Here is a 19638-nt window from a genome sequence, read left to right as displayed (position 1 = left end):
ATGGCAGGCAGCCGGGAGGAGCTAAGCGGTCCGCAGGTTTGCTGACCGGCATCGGGATAGGCGAGGGAGTAGGAGGTCAGCGCTTGAATTTCTGCCCTCGCAGATGCTCGAAAGCCGAATGGATGAAGCGCTGAGCGACCTGCTGCCGCTGGCCATGCTTTGAGCAGCAAGGGTTGGGGGAGATGACCCCCTCGGGTCCCTTCCTGACCTCCTCTCCTGTGACTCTGTGAAGAGGAGCGTGGAGAGCCACCCAGCACAGTGGGCTGGAACATCCTAACCTCACATGCCTCCTGGATCCTGCGTGTAGTAGGCAGTAGGATTTTGTGCTCCTTACATTATTTGGTACTCCGCAGAGAGAGAAGTCCAGTTAATTCTTATGGGGCAGGACTGGTATATGAAATTTTGAGCTTAGAATCAGTCACAAGAGCTTGATTTGTGATAAATTAATAGCAGATAAAAAGCAAATATTTGAGTATCAGAAAATGGAACAGTACAAGCAAGCTATTAAAAACCAGCAGAGATGATGCATTTACACAGCAGTTTTAAAAAAGCATTAGGCTTAAAAAAAGTACGTTTCCTCCTCTTGTATGCAGACAGAAATTCACATGTGAATCCTTTACGTGTCGAACAGGATGCTTGAACACAGACAGGGAAAAGGCATAAAATATGCTTGGGTTTTGTTGCTTTGCTGCAGCAGTACAGTGCTTAGTTTATAGTTAAGGAGCATGTTGACATCCAAACAAGTGTCTTTTTAACACACTAAAATCTAAAGGAAGAGAGAGGGTTGATGATTAAATAACCATGGAGTTAGATACAAACTGTTGTAGCATTCTACACAGATGTGATAAAGTTATGTATTTTTCATGTCCGTTTCCTTCAGATTTTAGTGGCATGAAGTTACCTGGAGAATTTTTGGAAGTAGAAGAAAATATTGATTAGTCTAAAAAAAGGGAGTCCAGAATTGCTTGATATACTTAAATTGGACTAAAAATAGATTCAAACTTTTTTCCCTCTGAATGTTACTGAAGATTTTTTACTTCTATCGTGCTAATTTGTTTCTGTGATTCCATTTTGTGCTTGTGGGGAGGGTGACTTACAAAAGATTCTAATGGCTTTGTGACTGAATACTGATTTTGAGGATTGTAAAACTCAAAAAACAGGTAGGTCACACTTGTCAAATGCAGGGTTTTTTTTTTTTCCAGCTACGTGTAGTTAAAACTTGTTTTGTAGTGGCTTTAGGAAAGCACGCTTCAGAAATTACCTGTTCTATGAGCTTTAAACAACTTCGGAATTCTCAAAATTAAAGTCTTTTTTTTTGACATGAATTCAAATTTGACTTTCCAAACCATAAAAATAAGTGATGATAGCCCTTTGCAAACTGGCTGTAACGTAGTAATATATTTTACGATACTTTATGTATTGTGTATTCGTGTAATGGATAGAATAGTATTTAATACTAGTAACTGTAAGTGCATTCATTCTTAGATCATGTGTATTTGAAGAGGGACAGTATAGTTAACTCATTCGTATCAGGGAGCTGAGTATAAACCACAGTTTAAGTTACCACTTTACTGTAAAATTTAATCCTCTGGGTTTTGGATAAACAGACTTGTCTGATGCAAGTGTTTGTAGTGTTTATTGTCTGGAATTTTGGACCTAAATTCTAAAATGGGCAGTAATGTAAGGTGGTAGTTTACTGTGTGGCTTGGGGGGAAGTAGTGTTCTCGTTGGAGGAGAATGACTACTCTTAGTACAAGGTATGAAGAGCTGCTGACATCCTGCTGCTTTACATTGGGTAAAATGTGATGCACCTGAGGAGAAAGCAGTTGTCACTAAAGGCCACATCTAAATTACTCAAAACCATGTTTCTAAATACCAGCTGCTTTAAACTGAAGTTACCAGGCCTCTCCACACCGTTGTGGGGTTTGGGTTGGTTTATTTTGTTAAACGCAGGAGTCTACCAGGAAGACTTCTCAGCTGTAGTTGAGTGCAGAAGCTGCTGATGCACTGAGGATGCGCAAACTCTGCTTACTTGAGGAACTTGTTGGAAGTAGGTGATGAGTGCATGTGAACTCTTAAGACTAGGGAATGGGAGCTATTGACTAAGGAGGCAAGGGCAGACCATTAAAAAGGTTTAAGAAGAGGAGGTAAATACAGGAGTAACATGGAGACAGTTTTTGCATGTTCTAGTATGGTATGACTTCATGTATGTCCAAATTCCCATGCTGTCAGTTGCCTTTACTTTCCAAGTAGCTTTTTTCCTTGCTATGCTTAAAGCTGATGCCATTCGCTTTCATCATCTGTTTGTGTGTCCATCTGGTTCCTGTCAGGTTACAGGCTTGCTTCAGTGGGGCTGTTGGAGTGAGTGAAAAACGAGTGAGGTCTTATCTTAGAAACACCTTGAGACTATTAAACTGGAGTTACTGTATTAAAAGACAAGACAAGTTGAGGACCATTGTATGAGGGCAGGCATCTGGCATTTGTGATGCATATTCAGATTATGTAGAGTTTTGGCTTTTGTTTTTAATAAAAAAACTATTTAGCGTGTCAGGCTGTAGAGGTAACCATCCAAGTATGACCTGAGCTCAAGTGAGGTCTGCTTGAGGCTGATGTGCCTGAAGTTCAGCGTCTTGTGACTGATTTTGATGAATGTAAAACTCAAAAAAGGGGTAGGTCACACTTGTCAAATGCAGGGGTTTTTTTTTCCAGCTACATGTAGTTAAAACTTGTTTTGTAGTGGCTGTAGGAAAGCACGCTTCAGAAATTACCTGTTCTATGAGCTTTAAACAACTTTGGAATTCTCAATTCCAAACTGTTCAATTTCAAACCATTTTTGTTTGGGGCTTTGAATGGGGTTTGGAATTGGTACTGAAGCCCATGGGATTTGTAATGGAGTAATACATCAGTAATACATCTGATTCTGAGAAGAGAGGACACTTACAAGAGAAGAACAGATTGGAAAACAGACTTCAGAAGGAAGATAAACAAAAGGCATAAAAGCAATATTTTTGAAAAGTAATTTCTCAGAGTGTTCCTATATTGGCGGATATGACAGTGCCATTGAATGGGAAATTAATTGATGATTTTATTTGCATGATCTCTCAAGAGTGTGGCACCCTGGATTGGGGGCTAGATAAATATGATCAGCCATTGTCTGGACTATAAACGAAATAGCTTATACAGAGCAAGAAGTGGAAAACCATGTAAAACATTGCTTTGCTTTTATTTCTCTTTTTGTTAATGTTTGACTTTTGTGAATTTTATGGGAGAGTGTTTGAAAAACACTTTTTCTTGCTTAAAAGTTCTTTTATAATAAACTCAGAGCAGACATATTTTTCAACAAACTTCTTTTTAAAAAAACCAACCCTGTGTTTTACATTGTCAACGTAGCTAATGAAAGGAAAATGTTAATTTTTTTTGTGTGGAGATCATTCGAAGTATAATGTAAACAGAGGGAGTAAAATATGTTTTGTGTTCTCATCAGGGAAAGATGATGATCTAACTAAAAGTTATTGTGATTTTTAAATGAAATTTTCCTCCTTTTTAACCTATAACTAAAATAAATGCTACTTGCGTCACAGAACAGGTAACAATAATACAGTGTTAAATATGAATTATTTGATAAGAAATGGTGGAAACTGAGAATCTTGAATCCTGGGCACTGTGAATTAACTTGTATCCTTTTAGCAATAATTATCTGACTTTCTTTTGTCAGGTTTATGGCTACAAATGACTTGATGACAGAACTACAGAAAGATTCTATCAAGCTGGATGATGACAGTGAAAGAAAGGTGGTGAAGATGATTTTGAAATTACTGGAAGATAAAAATGGCGAGGTGCAAAACTTAGCTGTGAAATGGTAGGTATCTTTTTTCTATGGTGTAAAGAGTTGTTTAATGACTGAACAACATGAAGCACTTTTGAAAAACTTAAAAGATGACTGCAATGTGAAATAATTGTGAAACTGACGTCCACAAAGAAACCCTTGTACTTGTAGGCTACCTGCCTTGATTGTAGTTTTTACAAAACAATCTCTTGTTGACATTGTGGATTAATGTCTGGGGTTTCCAGGTGGCAAATAGCACATGCAGCCCTTGCTGAAAGTATATGAATGATATGCTTGTTCTTTGATGATAATTCTTGAATCTCAAATGGATTTAAAAAGTTTATAATTCATTGGTATTTTTCACACTGATCTTTGACTGTGAGAAAGTGGATGAATGTAGGGGAAGAATTGGAGTATTGGAGTAGTTTTTGAGCAGAGATAAAAACTTAAAAAAATAAATATGTGGTCTTGGTAATCATATACGGAACTTGCCTTTTCACTAACACTCAGAATACTATGTTAATGGTTTTACATGCTTTACAGGAGCTCTCAGTGTTTTATGGGGCCAGAGTGCAGTTACTTGCATTTCAGAGACTTCTGTTGCTTCAGTACCCTCTCTTCCTCACTTGATTTAACTTCACATGTGGTGTGGCTTTTCCAGAGCACCCTTTGAAGAGGTGCAATGTTTATTATGACTTACTTTGTTCTTGACCCTTCTGAATTTTTTGTACCCTTTAAGGAAGGCCTCTCTGTTAAAGGGCTTCTAGAGTTCTGTTTCTTGTTCATGAGCTGGTGGTTTGTTTTTTTTTTTAATATTGTCTATGCTACTTATGTTCCATGAGGCGTGGATTGCAGTACAGTTGCTACGCAGGACCTTGGGACAGCTGTGAAGAGAAATTTCATTTTGTGACTAGCTGAGTTAGTTTGTTTCAGCCTGTTATTTTTTACAGTTTGCTTTATCAGACTAGCAAAGCAGAAAATGAAAGCCTGTATGTACATCTGCTTGTATGCTTAGAAGCAGTGCTTGCTTCAGCTTCTGAAATATTTCAAGTGATGGTAACCAAAACCTTGCACAGAGAAATTGGTGTAGAAATAGTGAGTTTCAAACCAAATTTTAATACTAGCAGTATAGTAATATAATTGTCACTACTTTTTCACTACTCTCACCAGATTTTCAGTGTCTTTAAAATGAGTCTTCCCCCACCCACACACCTTTTTTTAAATACAGATGTAATGATTCTTTTTAATTCAAACTTCTGAAATGTTGAAAGTTCCTTTGTGGTACAATTTAAGTGCTTGAAATAGATTGCTTTTACTCAGTTGAAGAGTGGATTATTAGGAAACTTGATTCATGCTTAGAATTGTCTGTATGAAATAGCATTTTGTGGAAAAGTTAACCTTGCAGTGTACATGGAGTGCTCATCTTTAATATAAATTCTAAAGTTAGCCAGAAGTTCAGAGTAATGCACAGGCGCAGCTTATATATTACAATCTTTTATGGTAATGTTGAATTTTGGACCTAAAGTACGGGTAATGTTTATTAAAACATTAAAGAAAGATTGCAGAGGGAAGAGAATGAGAAAATAGACATTTGTATATGTGCATATGTACAAATGTCCCATTTTTTCATTTTAACTGTCCTTGTATTTTTTTAAGTTTACTTTGACATACTGATAGAATTGTTGGATTTCATTAAAATGAGAGGATTTGGTGTCTTCTTGAGAAATACAAATAACATTAAACAGTATTAAATTTACTGCAGTGGGACAAGAAACATGGAAGAGTTTTCAGCTAAATTCTGAACACTCATTTAGAATGTGAGCTTTCTTGAACGTATCAGGTTTGGGGTTTTTTTGACATCTGAATCACAGATAAACTTTGAGCACAGAAGAAAACCCATCTTAAAAGAGTCTTCATTTCTTAAGGTAGCTTATGCTCACAGTATTGGTTCATTACTTTTAAGTCAGTTTAAGGTAACGCTACTGCTCCTCTGCTGTTCTCTCAGTCCTTGTCCCTTTTCTTGCACTGTTGCTTATCTGATTTTGTTGTAGACTGGTCTGGGGACTTAGTTTTCTTCTGGCTCAGTGCTCTCCTGCAGTCTCAGGAGCATTGGCAGAAACAGTGGTGGGGGTGAAGGATGGGAGAGGTCAAACGCTATTAAGCTGTAGTTTTTCTAACACAGTTCAAGCTGATTTAAAGTCTTCCATCTACTACAACACTGGGTGTAAGCAGTTCTCTGGGAAGCTAAATTCAGGAAGTATGTATATCTTGACTTTTTGGTTTTTAAATACTTTGTATTGTTGATTACCTGTTTATTTCATGTTACGGATTTGTTGGTGCTTTCAGCTGAGGAAAGTATAAACTGTGTTTAGATCCCTATTAATTTAAATGCTCTGGTGAACTTTGGAGACTATCAGGAGGAACTTTCATCAGACTGGTACTTGATGACTCAGTTAAGTGTAGATTCCCTCTCTCATAGTAAAAGGATTTAAGACAATTCTGTGTACCTTTGAATCTATATTTGAGACAAATTTTTTCCTTGGGGAAGGGAGGAAAGATTTATAGTTTGTTAGGGTAGCTTCCTCTGCATGGTAGATAGATTCTAGGTGTTGATCGCTCCATTAACAGGTAAGAATCTCTTGCAAGTGGATCACTTTTTCGAGGTTTAATTCTTGAGATCACTAAACAGCAGATTTAAAACAACTTGGAGCAGCTTTAAAATACAATTTATTTTTAGTCAAATGTAAACAAGTAAGCAATGTTCCTGGTGTTGCCTTATTCACTGCTTGCTTTCATGTTTGGATAGGAAGGGCTCTGTTGGTTGAAATGCTGATGAACTTGTTTGTTATTATCTCTTCAAAGCACAGTGGTGATTTTGTTCATGATCCTTTCAGTTATAGTGGTTTTGGACAGGATAAAACATGTTCTTTGGTTAGAAGTCAGGTTGAGAGTTCATGAGTGTTTGGCTAGCTACCTTGCAAGATGATTGCGCAATTCATTTCTGAATAAAAATGAAAATTAATGATCAGACTTAGTACTCTTGGAGTCAAAGTTAACCTCCTTAGAGCTCTGACCCTACAGAAAAGAAAGGAGTATTTGTCAGACTTCTTTTATTGGGGAGAGTAGATGTAAACTAGGTCAGTAACTGCAGGTTGTTCACCTTGTTTTTCTTAAGAGCATGCGTAATTTTAAATGTATTCCTGTCTACATTTTTTTTTTTCTGAGGGAGTTGTGTTTTGCTTCATCTGATAGTCATAGACTCTTTTACAGTCAGCCAATGTAGAAAATGCTATTGAACATTCTTACAACATATTCTTGTTTTAAGGCTGCTTGTGTAGTCCAGCGCGGTTATCCTGTGTGCATTATGGCAGCAGGAGCTATGCTGCTGCCTGTAGTTCTATCCAAGGTTATGTACATGTGGGTTAGACAAGCAGTATGGTTTATCTAAGCAAAGATACTGTGTTGGATGGTTCGTTTGTTCTTTATTGCTGATAACGTTGGTAACGTTCTGGCCCAAATTGCACGTTAATTGTTTGATTCATATGCTTGGTGTTGCAGTTTAAGGACGAACTGCTTCTCATTTTGAGCAGTTATCTGTGGTTTGATATTCTGCCATTTAAGCCTACAGTTACAAGTTTTTCTTGTTTCACACTGTGAAATGTTTCTTGAAACCTGTAAAAACCCAAATAAACACATATATATGGGGGGGAAAAAAAGAAGTGGGATTAGAGTACTTTCAGTGATTCCTCCCTTGTAATACTGTAGTTTCTCTGCATTTACCAGTGTGACTTCTCTGGGCAGTAGTTCAATATAGAGAAACCATCCTGACGCTGTGAGTGTGAGTCATTAGTGTGAACAGAATGATGCACATATTGACTCTTGTGTGGCTGATCCGGTTCAGCAGCTTTAAAGCATTTTGGATGCTGTGGTAATACACTGCTGCGCATCATGCTGTACTGGTCATTTGAATTTTATTTTATTTTTTTCATTTGTGAATTTTAACTCTTCTCTATAAGTAAGTAAATGTGCTTATTTTATAGCTGTTCAAGTATGTCAGTTTGAGACTATAATTGGTTATGAGTTGATGTGCCTCTTTCTAAAAGGGAACTATAATATGAACACCTTTGTTGTCAAATGCATAAAACATATCTGCAACTGCCTTGAAATGTGCAAAAGCTTTGTATTCAGAACTGATTTTATAAAAGAACTTTATAGTTTATTTCCAACTTCTAATAAACTTATTTTGTAATCTGGGACTAATAGTAAGGTCTGTGCGTGCTATCTGCTGATTTAAAAGGCAAGAAAAGCTTGAGGCAGTCTTTTTAAAATTTACTTCATAATTGATATGTCAGCTTTATTGAACTAATAGGCTGGATAAATAGGGCTGAAGACTCTAATTCAGGTAAAATCTAATTTAATGCTTTCTAGAAACTAGTTTCGAGTATTTGTATTAATGACTTTGTCATTTCAGTGGTTTGGTCATCTTTAAAACATCAGCAGAAAAGTGTTTCCTATACTTGAGATGACTCTAATTGACTAGCCTTTGCTGTGATTATTGTAGTTGATCGTAGGTTACACTTGAGAATGTAGTAATTGTTCAATAGTTGAGTTTTAAAGAAACTTCGTTACCATCATTTCAGATGTTTTCACTTAGGGAACAACTGTTTTTTGGTGGGGATCTGCTTCTGGTCTGTCAAAGTCTGTGTATAAAAGGATGGTGTCAGCTGCAGATCTCTAGGATGTAGGAGATGTACTTTTGTAGGGCTACACAAGTTATTGCAAACTGCCAAAAGCAGAAGACGTGACAATGAAAGGAGAGATGACATTGCCGCCTGGAATCTCCCCAGCCAGATAGCAAATTTGCTCACTTCTGATCAAAAGCAAGCTTTCAGAATTGCTACTGTGAAGACTTGCCATACTTTCTGGAGGATGCTGTTACTCAATTTTAGATGAATACACTTTCATAATTGTAAGTGTGCTTGATCCTGTTTCCTAGCGTGTCTGTTCACTGTGCTTCTGGTGGTACATGTAGCGTTACAGGTGTGAAATGGTTTCTAGAGATTCTGCACTTGCACCTTTGTATACCATCATCTGTTGACTGAAATGTGCAGGGAGTTTCTCTGGACTGCTGTGGACAGTCATCATACCTTGGAGTTGTGATTGTTTCTGTCCTAGGCGATTTATGCTTGTATTGCTTGCAGAAAAATTTCCTGTGTGCCAAAGGTAGATGAGTACAACAACACTGTGCTTAGCTGCTTACTGACAGTGGTGTGTATTTGAAGAGAAACTAGTGATGTGTTGAAACACTGTGAAGGGAAAGCTTGGCTGAAAAGTGAAATCAAGTTGTGGAGAAAGCTATGAGCTTCTTGAGCAGTTGGAGAAAATATTTCATCTTTTAGGAATGTAGTCAAGGATGGCCTGATGTGTTTGAGTCTCAGAGATAATTTGTGTGACTACAAATGCTTGTGTACAAATTTATCAGGAATTTATCTGTTGGAGAAACAAGATTTTTCCAGTATCAGTGTCCACAAATAATTAAAATAAGATTGCAGTATAAATTTAACATGATTGATGCATTAAATGACCAGATTAGGTTGTAGATATGGTCCTCTAAACCCCTGCTCTCAGGGATTTAGTAGCTGTGGAGATGGTTTGATGGAATCTAAAGATTCCATTAAAGTGCCCTTTTCTTAAATTAAAGGGCAGTACCATGTCAGGGCCTGAGCTTTGGCTGCTTTTAGCAAAGGGTGCTCTGTCAGAGCTGTTCATTTCTGCAGTAGGTGTACCTGCTGAAGTGAGAAACTGTTCCATTACGTCTTCGTTTCTTTGCACTCAAAGGGCTTCTTTTTATGTCTTTCATCAGATACCACTCAGTATCTCAATTAACAGTTCCCTTGAGATTATTTGTATGCCGCGTCTTCTAGAAATGTTGCATCAGAGTTGGTTTTGTGTGGTTTTTTTAAGGTATCTGTGTATCCCCCACAGTACTCTGCAAAGTGAGCAAATTGTCATCTTCCTGAGTTGTGGCATTGGGGTGATCATAATGCATCAATTTCAGATATCTGCAGCCTATTTTAACTGTTGTCAAATTATTTCTAAGTTTTGTAAATCAATAAAACTGTATTAGTTGTGTGTGATGTTTCAGATTATGATGTTGGTAGACATGTTTTGCCTTTGCTGCTTTTTTTTTTTTTTTAATTTCCAGATAGCTAATATTTTCAGCAGGTTTTACCATGCAAGTAGGATGATTGTGATTAAAGAGAGAAGGAAACCAAGCAGGTTACAGTTTGTGAAGGAAGGCATGGAAGGTGGTAGATGTGATTATCTTGGGAGTTGCATATTTCTGAGTGTTAATCTAAGAACTGTGCCTTGAGTGCAAATGCTGTTCTGAGTTCGTGGGGGTGAGGCATTATGTGCAGGGCCATCGAAAGAGAAGCTCCCAAGTTTGCTTAACATGGTGACAAACCACTACTGCCAAAACTTTGACCCTTACTATCATTTTAAGTCACACTTAGTGCTAGAATGCAAGGCTTACTTTATATAGTAGATAAATCCCGTCTGTCCACGTCCTTTTTCTGTACTTGTTGCTTGCTTGCCTTTTGCTTCTCTTGAGCATCATTTGTGATAACTAGCTCTTGCTGCTTTGAATTCTTGGGCCTGGGAAAGAAGGGTAGCAGCAATGGACTACATACAACAGACTTCGAGATGGAAGATCTATTTTGGTTTTCTCCTAATATATTGGAGTGGTGTCTACTGGCTGTCAAAGACTGAAAGCCGAACATCTCGGCCCTTTGAATCCAGCAGGAGTGACTGGCTTGCAGTCTTCTGAATCTGAGCCTGGACTTCCAGTCTCGCTCCCTCCAACAGCTATGTGTAGAGGTTTAATTTAAGCTATTAGAACGCTCTCTTTTTTTTTCAGAAGTGGAGAAAACTGGTGACCAAACGGGGTGGAACAATGATTTTTGAGGGTCTACAGTTGACCTGTGGTGCGAGTTATTTGGAGGAGAGGGATTGCTTTGGAATGACTGAGAGAACATCCAAAGCAGGAAGTGTTGAAAGGTGTGGAGAACTCCAGGTGTGTTTAGAAGCCTCTGTAGCAGGAGGAATGACAAACTTGATGTTCTCAGTCTGAAGAGAAGACTGAGTTTCAGAGGAAGTTCCAACATGAGGGTTTGGATTTACCCTATAGGTGCTTCTAAACTGTGTTTGACCAGACTACTTGTCTTTTTTACCCCATGCACACTGGAAAGGACAATTATTCTGACCAGAAGTGGCGATTGTTGAAGTGACCTGTTCAAAATGAACAAATTCATAATCAAGTTTGATTATACATTCAGAAGTTAATTCAGTATGGTCCAAGGTGCCAAGTCACAGTAAAAAAATGGTGAGATAATACAAAGCATGTATAGGTCACGAAGTAAAATGAATACAAGATAACATTTCCTTATTAACTGCACTTTGGAATTAAGCTACCCACCCTCAGATCTCCACGCTAAAGCAATGCAGGAATTTGTCTTCTTTTTTTCCCTAGCATTGCCAGCGTGGTGGTAAACTTGTGCAATTGTCATGCTGTCCTTGGCAAATACAGTAGTAAGCTCCTAAACTGACTTCTCTGCCTTTATGCTGAATGCTGTAGCCTCGAGCCTTTCCTTCTGAGTAGTGATCTGCCACCTGTGTGCTCCCTGGGAGCTGCCTGGCTGACAGTTTTATTAGCTAGTAGTGAACCCAAGGGTCTTACTGTATTCTTGGAGAGTTAGACTTAAAACTCCAGAGCCATTTCTAGTAAAAAAATCAAAAATTATTCACTTGTCATCTTTTACATCATGTGCTTGTCTCTTAATATGTATAAATTAAGAACTCTCCTTTAGACTGGAAAGATTTGAGTGATTTTTCTGTCATACAACACTTGTGAGAATTAGATGATTTAGGTACTAAGTGTAAAGTAAGTTTTGCCTGAGTGGCATAACTTAATTTGAATTTTGGACTATCTGCTTTCAGATAGTGTTAATTGAGGGCTTAGTATCTTGCCAACTTGGACAGAATTTCTGCTTGCCTATAGATGATTTTCCCCCCAGCTCCCCTCTCTAGTTTTGTTTGGTTGATTTAATGCCTGTACCTTTTTTTTTTTTTTTAAATGGGAAACTTGCCCTTAATTCAGAAGGATTTTCAACATCATCTGAAATAGAACCAAATAATTTTTTTTCTCCCATCATAATCACTAAGAACTGAAAGGAAACACTTTACAGCCAGGTATTTTCTTTCCAGTAATCTAGTACAACTAGAATATGAGCTATTGAATTTCTTAATTTTACTAGAACTACATATTGATGTTTGTTAATCAGGGTTTAGCTCTATACTGTGATCTATTATTGCACTATACAATCAAATGTATGAAGTTGGAAGTTTTCTTCCTGTCTTTTTCCTAGTGTTTTGAGCTTGTTTTGTTTTTGTAAAATGCTTTGAAAGGATAATTATGGGAAGGGGGAAAAATACTTGCCATTGTGTATCAAACTAACTTGGGACTGAACTGTTTTAAAAGTTTGGTGGTTGCTATTTTTTTTGAATACATGAAAATATAAGTGTAAATTAATATATTAGAGCTTGCCAAATATTACTGTTTTTTTTTCTAAGCGTGAGAAGACTGTCTTTGTACAGCATACTCCCTGTGCTCTTGCAGTAAATTAAACTAGGCAAATACTTCTACGTGAAAGTTGTTGTATTGTTAATTATGTTAATCTATTTTACAAATAATTTCATTATCTACATGTAAAACATATGCTTACTTCCGATGTTTCAATAAGGTCATGACCATGTGGTACCAAATCATTGCAGACTGATTTGTAGTGAATAGTAGCATATATTTGTAAATTTAAACTTTGTTTTCTTGATCTTAGTCTTGTTTCAATAACAAGTTAGTTCATGCATTTTTCCTCTAGGGTTTCAGTTTGACTTCAGCTCTCCAAAATTAGTATTTACTAATCCTGTAGACATAATTTAAGTCTAAGTTAACCTTTGCTAGAATCAACTATAATGAAAAGCAGATGTATATAGTATTAAAATTCAGTGTGGAAAGAGCTTAAGTTTATATGGAGGCATTACATCTTAATGTAGCCCTGATACAATCAGTTTGCAATTGGCTTTAAGATGCTCCTTTTTCTACATTCATTCGTACCTTCATTTCCACATATTTCATTTTTATAGTTCTGATTTTTAGAGAGGTTGTCTGGTACCTGCTGAAGGGCAGGTACCAAATTTGGACCCTGCCTTGTAAGCCACAGAAACATCCACGATTTCTGGTCCGTAATGCTTGGCTCTCTTGATTGCAGTAGCAGACATGGCTTCTTAGGTCAGCACTTGAAACCACGTTAATGCTCTCTTGTCCTCACACCACATGTTGTATGGCCTCGCTTTGACTTCTGTAGTGCAAGTTGGGCCTTAAGTTCCACAAAAAACAGCAACAAAACTTAAGCTTTCAAAAAATGCTTCCTGAAAAATACCAGCTCTGTGCATGCTTTGCAGATCGTTTTGTTACAAAGGGCGCGCTTTAAGTCCTCACTCTCTCCTGCTCATCACAGTTGACACTGAGAACACACAAAAATCTTGAAAATCATATGTGCTTCTTCACTGTGGCTGAAGTTGAGTTGTATAGTGGTGTGAGTAACTTGACGTGTGTTTCACAGGAGGAAGAGCACTGAAGTGCTGTTGAGAATCAGGCTACTGTAGGATTTCCTTGGTGGGACATGTGGAGCAGCTGTAGAGCATCTAGGGGATGATCTGTGCTTAAGAACAAGCCACAGTGTTCTTCCTTTGATTCCAGTGGAAGAGAAAATAAATAGTAGTTTTCTGGAGATAACCTGTGTTTCTGTTACTTGTGCTGATGGGCTGTGCTTCTGGTTCACGATTCCCACATTTTCCATAGATGGTCTTTGCTGCCTCCAGTCATTGCTTTTTCTCCTATGGGACTGTTGTGCACAGCTCCTTGTCCTCCTGCCTTTGCTTGTGTCAGGGTCAGTGCAGAACCTGAGTTTGGTGGAACTTGAGCTTCATGTTACGTCTCACCTCTAGTGTTGATGTCTCATAAGTATGCTTTCTTGACTGCATAGCAATGTTATGGGTATCACCACAGAGAATTGGAGAAAATAGCTGGCAAGATCCACTTACAGAGAACAGAAGCTTGTAAAAGAAGGGAGCTATGTCTTTCAGAGTAGTTACTGTATACATAGGTTAACTGTACTGGTTTTTGATGTAACATAGTAGGAACACCTATAGTGCAGCTTGTAATTCACACATTTTTTTCAGAATTTGATTTGTTGTTAATGTAGTATGTTTCGGGTAGTTGAATTACATTAAAATATTTGGTAATGTAAAGTCTTTAAAAATTAATTTCCCATTTCTGAGATGTTTTGTTTGAGGGCGGGTTTTTTAAAAATAGGGAGAAACTAGATAAGCAAATTTGGAGTGAGATGTGGGAGGGATACTAGAGGAAAGACTAAATTCTTGGAGTTCTGATGGAGGTTTCTCACAGGCGAATGGAAGGAAATAGAGACAGCATAAGGCTCTGTTTTTATTTAACTTCCCTGTTCTTGGAACAGAACATTAACAATGGAGAGATGCTGGAAGTTGGTGATAGGGCTAGGAAGATGAAGGATGCTGTATTTCGTAGCAATGAACTAGACGTTACTAGGACACCCGGGGTTTTATTATTTTGAGCAGATGGGAATATTTAGCAAAGGAATACAACATTGCTATTATCCTCAAAACAGCTGGAATGACTAAAACCTCACAGTTCAGAGCAAGGAGAGGAAAAGTTGCTGTGTGCTGCATCTATAGTGGTGCTTGTGTGAAGGAGGGCCTGCCATGTCATTGTTTCTTATTTTACCGTATGCGTTCTTTTAAGGAAGGCACTCTAAGGTATATCACCAGTCTTGAGTATTCATCATATTGAACCCAAGCATTGTGTAGAATAAAGATGCAGTAGTTAAGAAGCTTCCTTTCTTGTCCGTGAACTAAGCAGGTGCTGATGGTGAAGCACATAAATTGATGACTCTGACTAGGTTTGCCATTACATGAGAAGTAAGAGGGATTCTGCTTTTGATACTGAAGCAGAACAGTCATGCAAAAAACGTTTCTACCACTGGATTAAAGCATGTGCTAAACCAGTATTTCGTTACAGATTTATGGAGATAGGTTATCAACCCAACCAGTTGAAGGTTTTCAAATTTTAAAATTCTGCTTTATATTGCTACCAAAACCAACCTTAAGTTTGTGACTGGAATGCAGAATACCGAAATAAAATGATGGGTTGTATTTGAAGTTGTAAATTTAATACTTTTCTTCTCTTTATACAGCCTTGGCCCTTTGGTGAGTAAAGTGAAAGAATATCAAGTGGAGACCATTGTAGATACCCTCTGTACAAACATGCTTTCAGATAAAGAACAGTTACGTGACATTTCAAGCATTGGCCTTAAAACTGTGATTGGAGAACTCCCCCCAGCTTCCAGTGGTAAGGCATTTTGTACTCAAGGCCATTTAGTTTTCTCTTCATTACTAATTAATAAACTGCAAAAGCTGTCTTTTAGTGGAGAAGATTCAGTTCATTTGACATAGGAATTAATTTCTGTCAGAGGAAAAATGTATGGCGCAAATATCCTTTTAGTTTCTTCTCTGACTGTATTTCCTGATTTTACTGATTCAAAGACTTTTTTTTTACTGATTCAAAGACTTTTTTTTATTGCATTAATGTGAAAAACAAACTTACAGTATATGAACTTTGGTATAATTGAGTGTAAAAGCTTCTATATTAATAATTGCCTGATGGAACATTTCTAGGCTATAGAAATAGCTAAACTGACTGTATTTCCTGATTTTACTGATTCAAAGACTTTTTTTTTTACTGATTCAAAGACTTTTTTTTATTGCATTAATGTGAAAAACAAACTTACAGTATATGAACTTTGGTATAATAAATTGAGTGTAAAAGCTTCTATATTAATATTTGCCTGATGGAACATTTCTAGGCTATAGAAATAGCTAAATCTCATTTTGCTTTTTGGTTGATAGTATACTTTAGAATTGATTATAACTTGGATTTTTTTCTGTAATGATCTAATTTCTTGTCTCAGTTTCTGTTAAGTGTTTTGGGAAGTACCTTGTGTTTCTAACAATTGCCTGTTAAATTACTGAAATGCTTACCTGCAATTTTAAATGAAGGCAATCCTTCCTCCAAAAGACAGTAATAAGGAACTCATCAGTTAATGACATTACTTTGTTATTCAAGTGCTTTTTAGATATCACAGTGTAGTATACAGAGTAGAGAAGTGATTAAAAAGGCTTTGGAAATGCAGTTTTTAGAGGCTGAGATTTCTTAATTTAAAAAAAAGAGGTGTGATTTTAACATCCTTGATTGAAAGTCAGGCAGTAGTGAGATGCATAAACTTTAAATAATTAAGTAAATCAGTTTAAGCTTTTATTTTGTTTGCCTGCACAAAGCAAAAGGAGATTTTGGTGTGGAGGTAAAGCTCAAATGAAAATGTAGTAAAATCTTTCAATGTAGTTAGTATTCCTAATGCAAGGGGAACCCGGGTGTTATTCCTTGCTGTCATCTCAAATATGGATTATTGTTTTTTTTTTTCTTAGCCTCTATGGTAACATATTTGACTGTCCAATTGTTATGTTCAGTTTTAGTCAAATAGTTAAGAATAAGCCATAAGTGCATATAAATTAGATTTAATATAGCTTTGAATGGTATTAATTTCACACTGAAATTCCAAAAGTGTGATTAAAGAAAATTAATGCAAGTGAAGACGAGTGGTAGCCACTGGGCAGCTGTTACTGTGACATGAGTTTCTTCTCATAATTACCCCAAAACTTTGGGAAAAGGAAGAACTATGGAATTGTGTTAAAGACAGTTTTACTTGAATTTTAAAATACTTTGGGTGTACGCTTTTTCCCTTTCTCAGGTGTTTCGTCAGTATTTCAGATTCTTAAAGCAGCTCCTTGTGCAAAATCATTTTATTTTGAGGTTTTGTTACACAGGTGTTCGTTAGAGGTGACTTGTCTACTTCTGTGCTTCCCCTTACCTTTTAGTTTATTCTTTTATTTTTACCTGTAATCCTTTCATTTATTGCTGTAGACTTGTCTTGACCTTCACTTCATGTTGCTTGCCCTACCAAAAGCAAAGTCATGCGTAGCGTACATTACAGTAGCAAACAAACTGGCTGTTCAGACTCCTTTGGTTGGGTGGGAAAAGCTTCTTTATGTTGAGATCAGGTTGCTTTCCATGGTCACATATCTGATCGCTGGTGTTAAAAATGGGTTGGATTTTTTTATTGTTATTATGAAAATGCTGAGGTTTTGTGTTGTACTTTCAGGTTCTGCATTAGCAGCTAACGTTTGCAAAAAGATCACAGGGCGTCTCACTAGTGCTATAGCCAAGCAGGAAGATGTGTCTGTTCAACTGGAGGCACTGGATATCATGGCTGATATGCTGAGCAGGTAAACATCCCACTTCCAAAATGCTGGTCAATGCTGATAAATACTCCTTAAAGCTTGAACCTAAATTTTCCGGATGTTAAACTTAAGTTACTTTAAATTATGTGAAATAATGTGGTAAAGTGTTGGTGCAACTTTATTTAGGGAAAAAAAAAAGTGAATGTATTGAAGATAAATTGATTGGTAGATCAATTACTTTATTATTTGATCTTCTGAGAACTGCAATTTTAAGTTTATTTTAATGTTTATTGCTTTGGGATTATATATTAAACTAATTTTTTTTAAGAAGTTCTAAAAGCTTAAATTTAAAGACTTAACTGTAATCTTTGTAGTGTTTTGGGGATATTTAAAGACATTGTTGTGCAGCATGTGAACAAAATTATCTAGATTCAATTGGTTTGAGTTTGTGTTTTGTCTGTTTTAAGGCAAGGAGGACTGCTTGTTAACTTCCATCCTTCAATTCTGACCTGTCTGCTCCCCCAGCTGACTAGCCCCAGACTTGCTGTGAGGAAAAGAACCATCATTGCTCTTGGTCACCTGGTTATGAGTTGTGGCAATATGGTTTTTGTTGACCTCATTGAACATCTGTTGACAGAGCTGTCTAAAAATGATTCCATGTCAACAACTAGGACCTATATACAGTGTATTGCTGCTATCAGTAGGCAAGCAGGTCATAGAATAGGTAAGAAAAAAATATATAAATTATCTGTAACTTTAAACATTTTTAGATGATAGCAATTACTTTGCTATTTTTTTTTCTCTTGCCAGGTGAATATCTTGAGAAAATAATTCCTTTAGTTGTAAAGTTTTGTAATGTAGATGATGATGAACTACGAGAGTATTGCATTCAAGCCTTTGAATCCTTTGTTAGGAGGTAAGTTATTCTCGGGTACCTCTTTCAGGATTTCTTAAGATCTAATAGCATGGCTTTTGGTTTTAAGCTGTCAAGAGACAATCTCCTTGGTGCAAAATATTTTGGCAACCTTTGAGCTGGAACTCTTCCAGTAACTCTTATCTTGTATCTTAACTGTGAAGCAGCGTGTTATGCCTTTATTTTTGAAACTTCCTACTGTGCCATTACTACTTATGCAAACAGGATGGGTGAGGAAGTTTTCTATATAATATTTGTTGTCCAGTAGCAGTGGCAAAAAAAAATGATATCCAGACTGGTCCTCTGCAATCTTCCAGTCTAGCAGATCCAGTTCCATAGTAGCATCACCCTTTCTGACCTTCCTTCCAGAATTTCTGTAATTCAGATGCATGTGTCGGTGGCACTTGGCTTGGCTAATTTCTCCAAAGTACAGTGTATGGCATGTAGTCTTTTAGGAATATCTTAATTCTTCAAAATAATTTGTCATTGTTTGTGTTTTTGTATTGTGCAGATGTCCTAAAGAAGTTTATCCTCATGTAACTACGATTATAAACATTTGTCTTAAATATCTTACCTATGATCCTAATTACAATTATGATGATGAAGATGAAGATGAAAATGCTATGGATGCTGATGGTGGTGATGATGATGATCAAGGTATATTCTCTTTTTGGCTTGGGGGAGGGGAAGAGCTTGTGAACCTGCACTCATGTGTGAAAACTGATGTGGCTGGTATTGCCGCTAAGCACCAGCATCTGAATGACATGTATACTTATGTACTCAATTTTTGTACTGGTTTTAAACATACCTTGTGAATTTACTTCTTGGAATAAAAGTATAGAATGTTGTTACTGGAGATAAATAATTCCAAAGGTGAACATAAAGTACAAGACAAGTATTTTACAATACTTGAAAGGTGGAAAAAAGGTAGAAACATGTGAGATGATATAACTCAAGTGAGAAGAGCATCAGTCAGTGAATTGAAGAAATGTATTCAGCACAGGAAAGGCTTCTCACTACTTTCCACTGTAATATATTTTTACTAATGCATAACATCAGAATAGATTGAAAATTGCAAAATACTCGATATTTTTCTTCAGGATAAAACTTCTTTCAGACTGAATGACATAAGGTATTTATTATTAATATGGTGGCAATACTTGGCCATGTGTAAGCTTTGTGAAAACTTGGACACATAATCTGAACTCTGAGCATAACATTCTCATTAATTTAAGAATTAGTGTGCTGCATAGTTGTTGCTTTATCACTTAAAAAGTTGATTTGTACTGATTATTTTATGTTTTTTGTTGTAATTTTTGGGGACAGAGTATAGTTTGATTTACTCCTCGAAATAATCAAACAGAATAATTCATTGAACCTCGATCAGCTAGTAACTGTTGCGTTGTTGCATATGTCATGAGTAAAGTGGGATGTGCTTTAGTTCCTGTAT

At 36.8% G+C, this 19638-nt stretch overlaps 1 protein-coding gene across 1 annotated transcript in view; it reads left to right on the top strand.

Annotated features, from left to right (window-relative positions):
• Positions 1–3717: 3717 nt before the first annotated feature.
• CAND1 (cullin-associated and neddylation-dissociated 1) overlaps positions 3718–19638 on the top strand; it is a 24574-nt gene continuing 8653 nt past the window's right edge. The window contains exons 1-6 of the mRNA XM_009870208.1: positions 3718–3859; positions 15175–15329; positions 17197–17320; positions 17743–17999; positions 18086–18191; positions 18700–18845. Of these exons, the coding sequence (XP_009868510.1) occupies positions 3720–3859; positions 15175–15329; positions 17197–17320; positions 17743–17999; positions 18086–18191; positions 18700–18845 (928 nt within the window). The 5' untranslated portion in view covers positions 3718–3719. The remainder of the gene's footprint in view (positions 3860–15174; positions 15330–17196; positions 17321–17742; positions 18000–18085; positions 18192–18699; positions 18846–19638) is intronic.

Source organism: Apaloderma vittatum, unplaced genomic scaffold, assembly GCF_000703405.1.
Source record: "Apaloderma vittatum isolate BGI_N311 unplaced genomic scaffold, ASM70340v1 scaffold15660, whole genome shotgun sequence".
Taxonomy (NCBI): Eukaryota; Metazoa; Chordata; class Aves; order Trogoniformes; family Trogonidae; genus Apaloderma; species Apaloderma vittatum.
The sequence above is the reverse complement of the archived record's forward strand: the minus strand, read 5'-3'. Positions and strand labels throughout refer to the sequence as shown.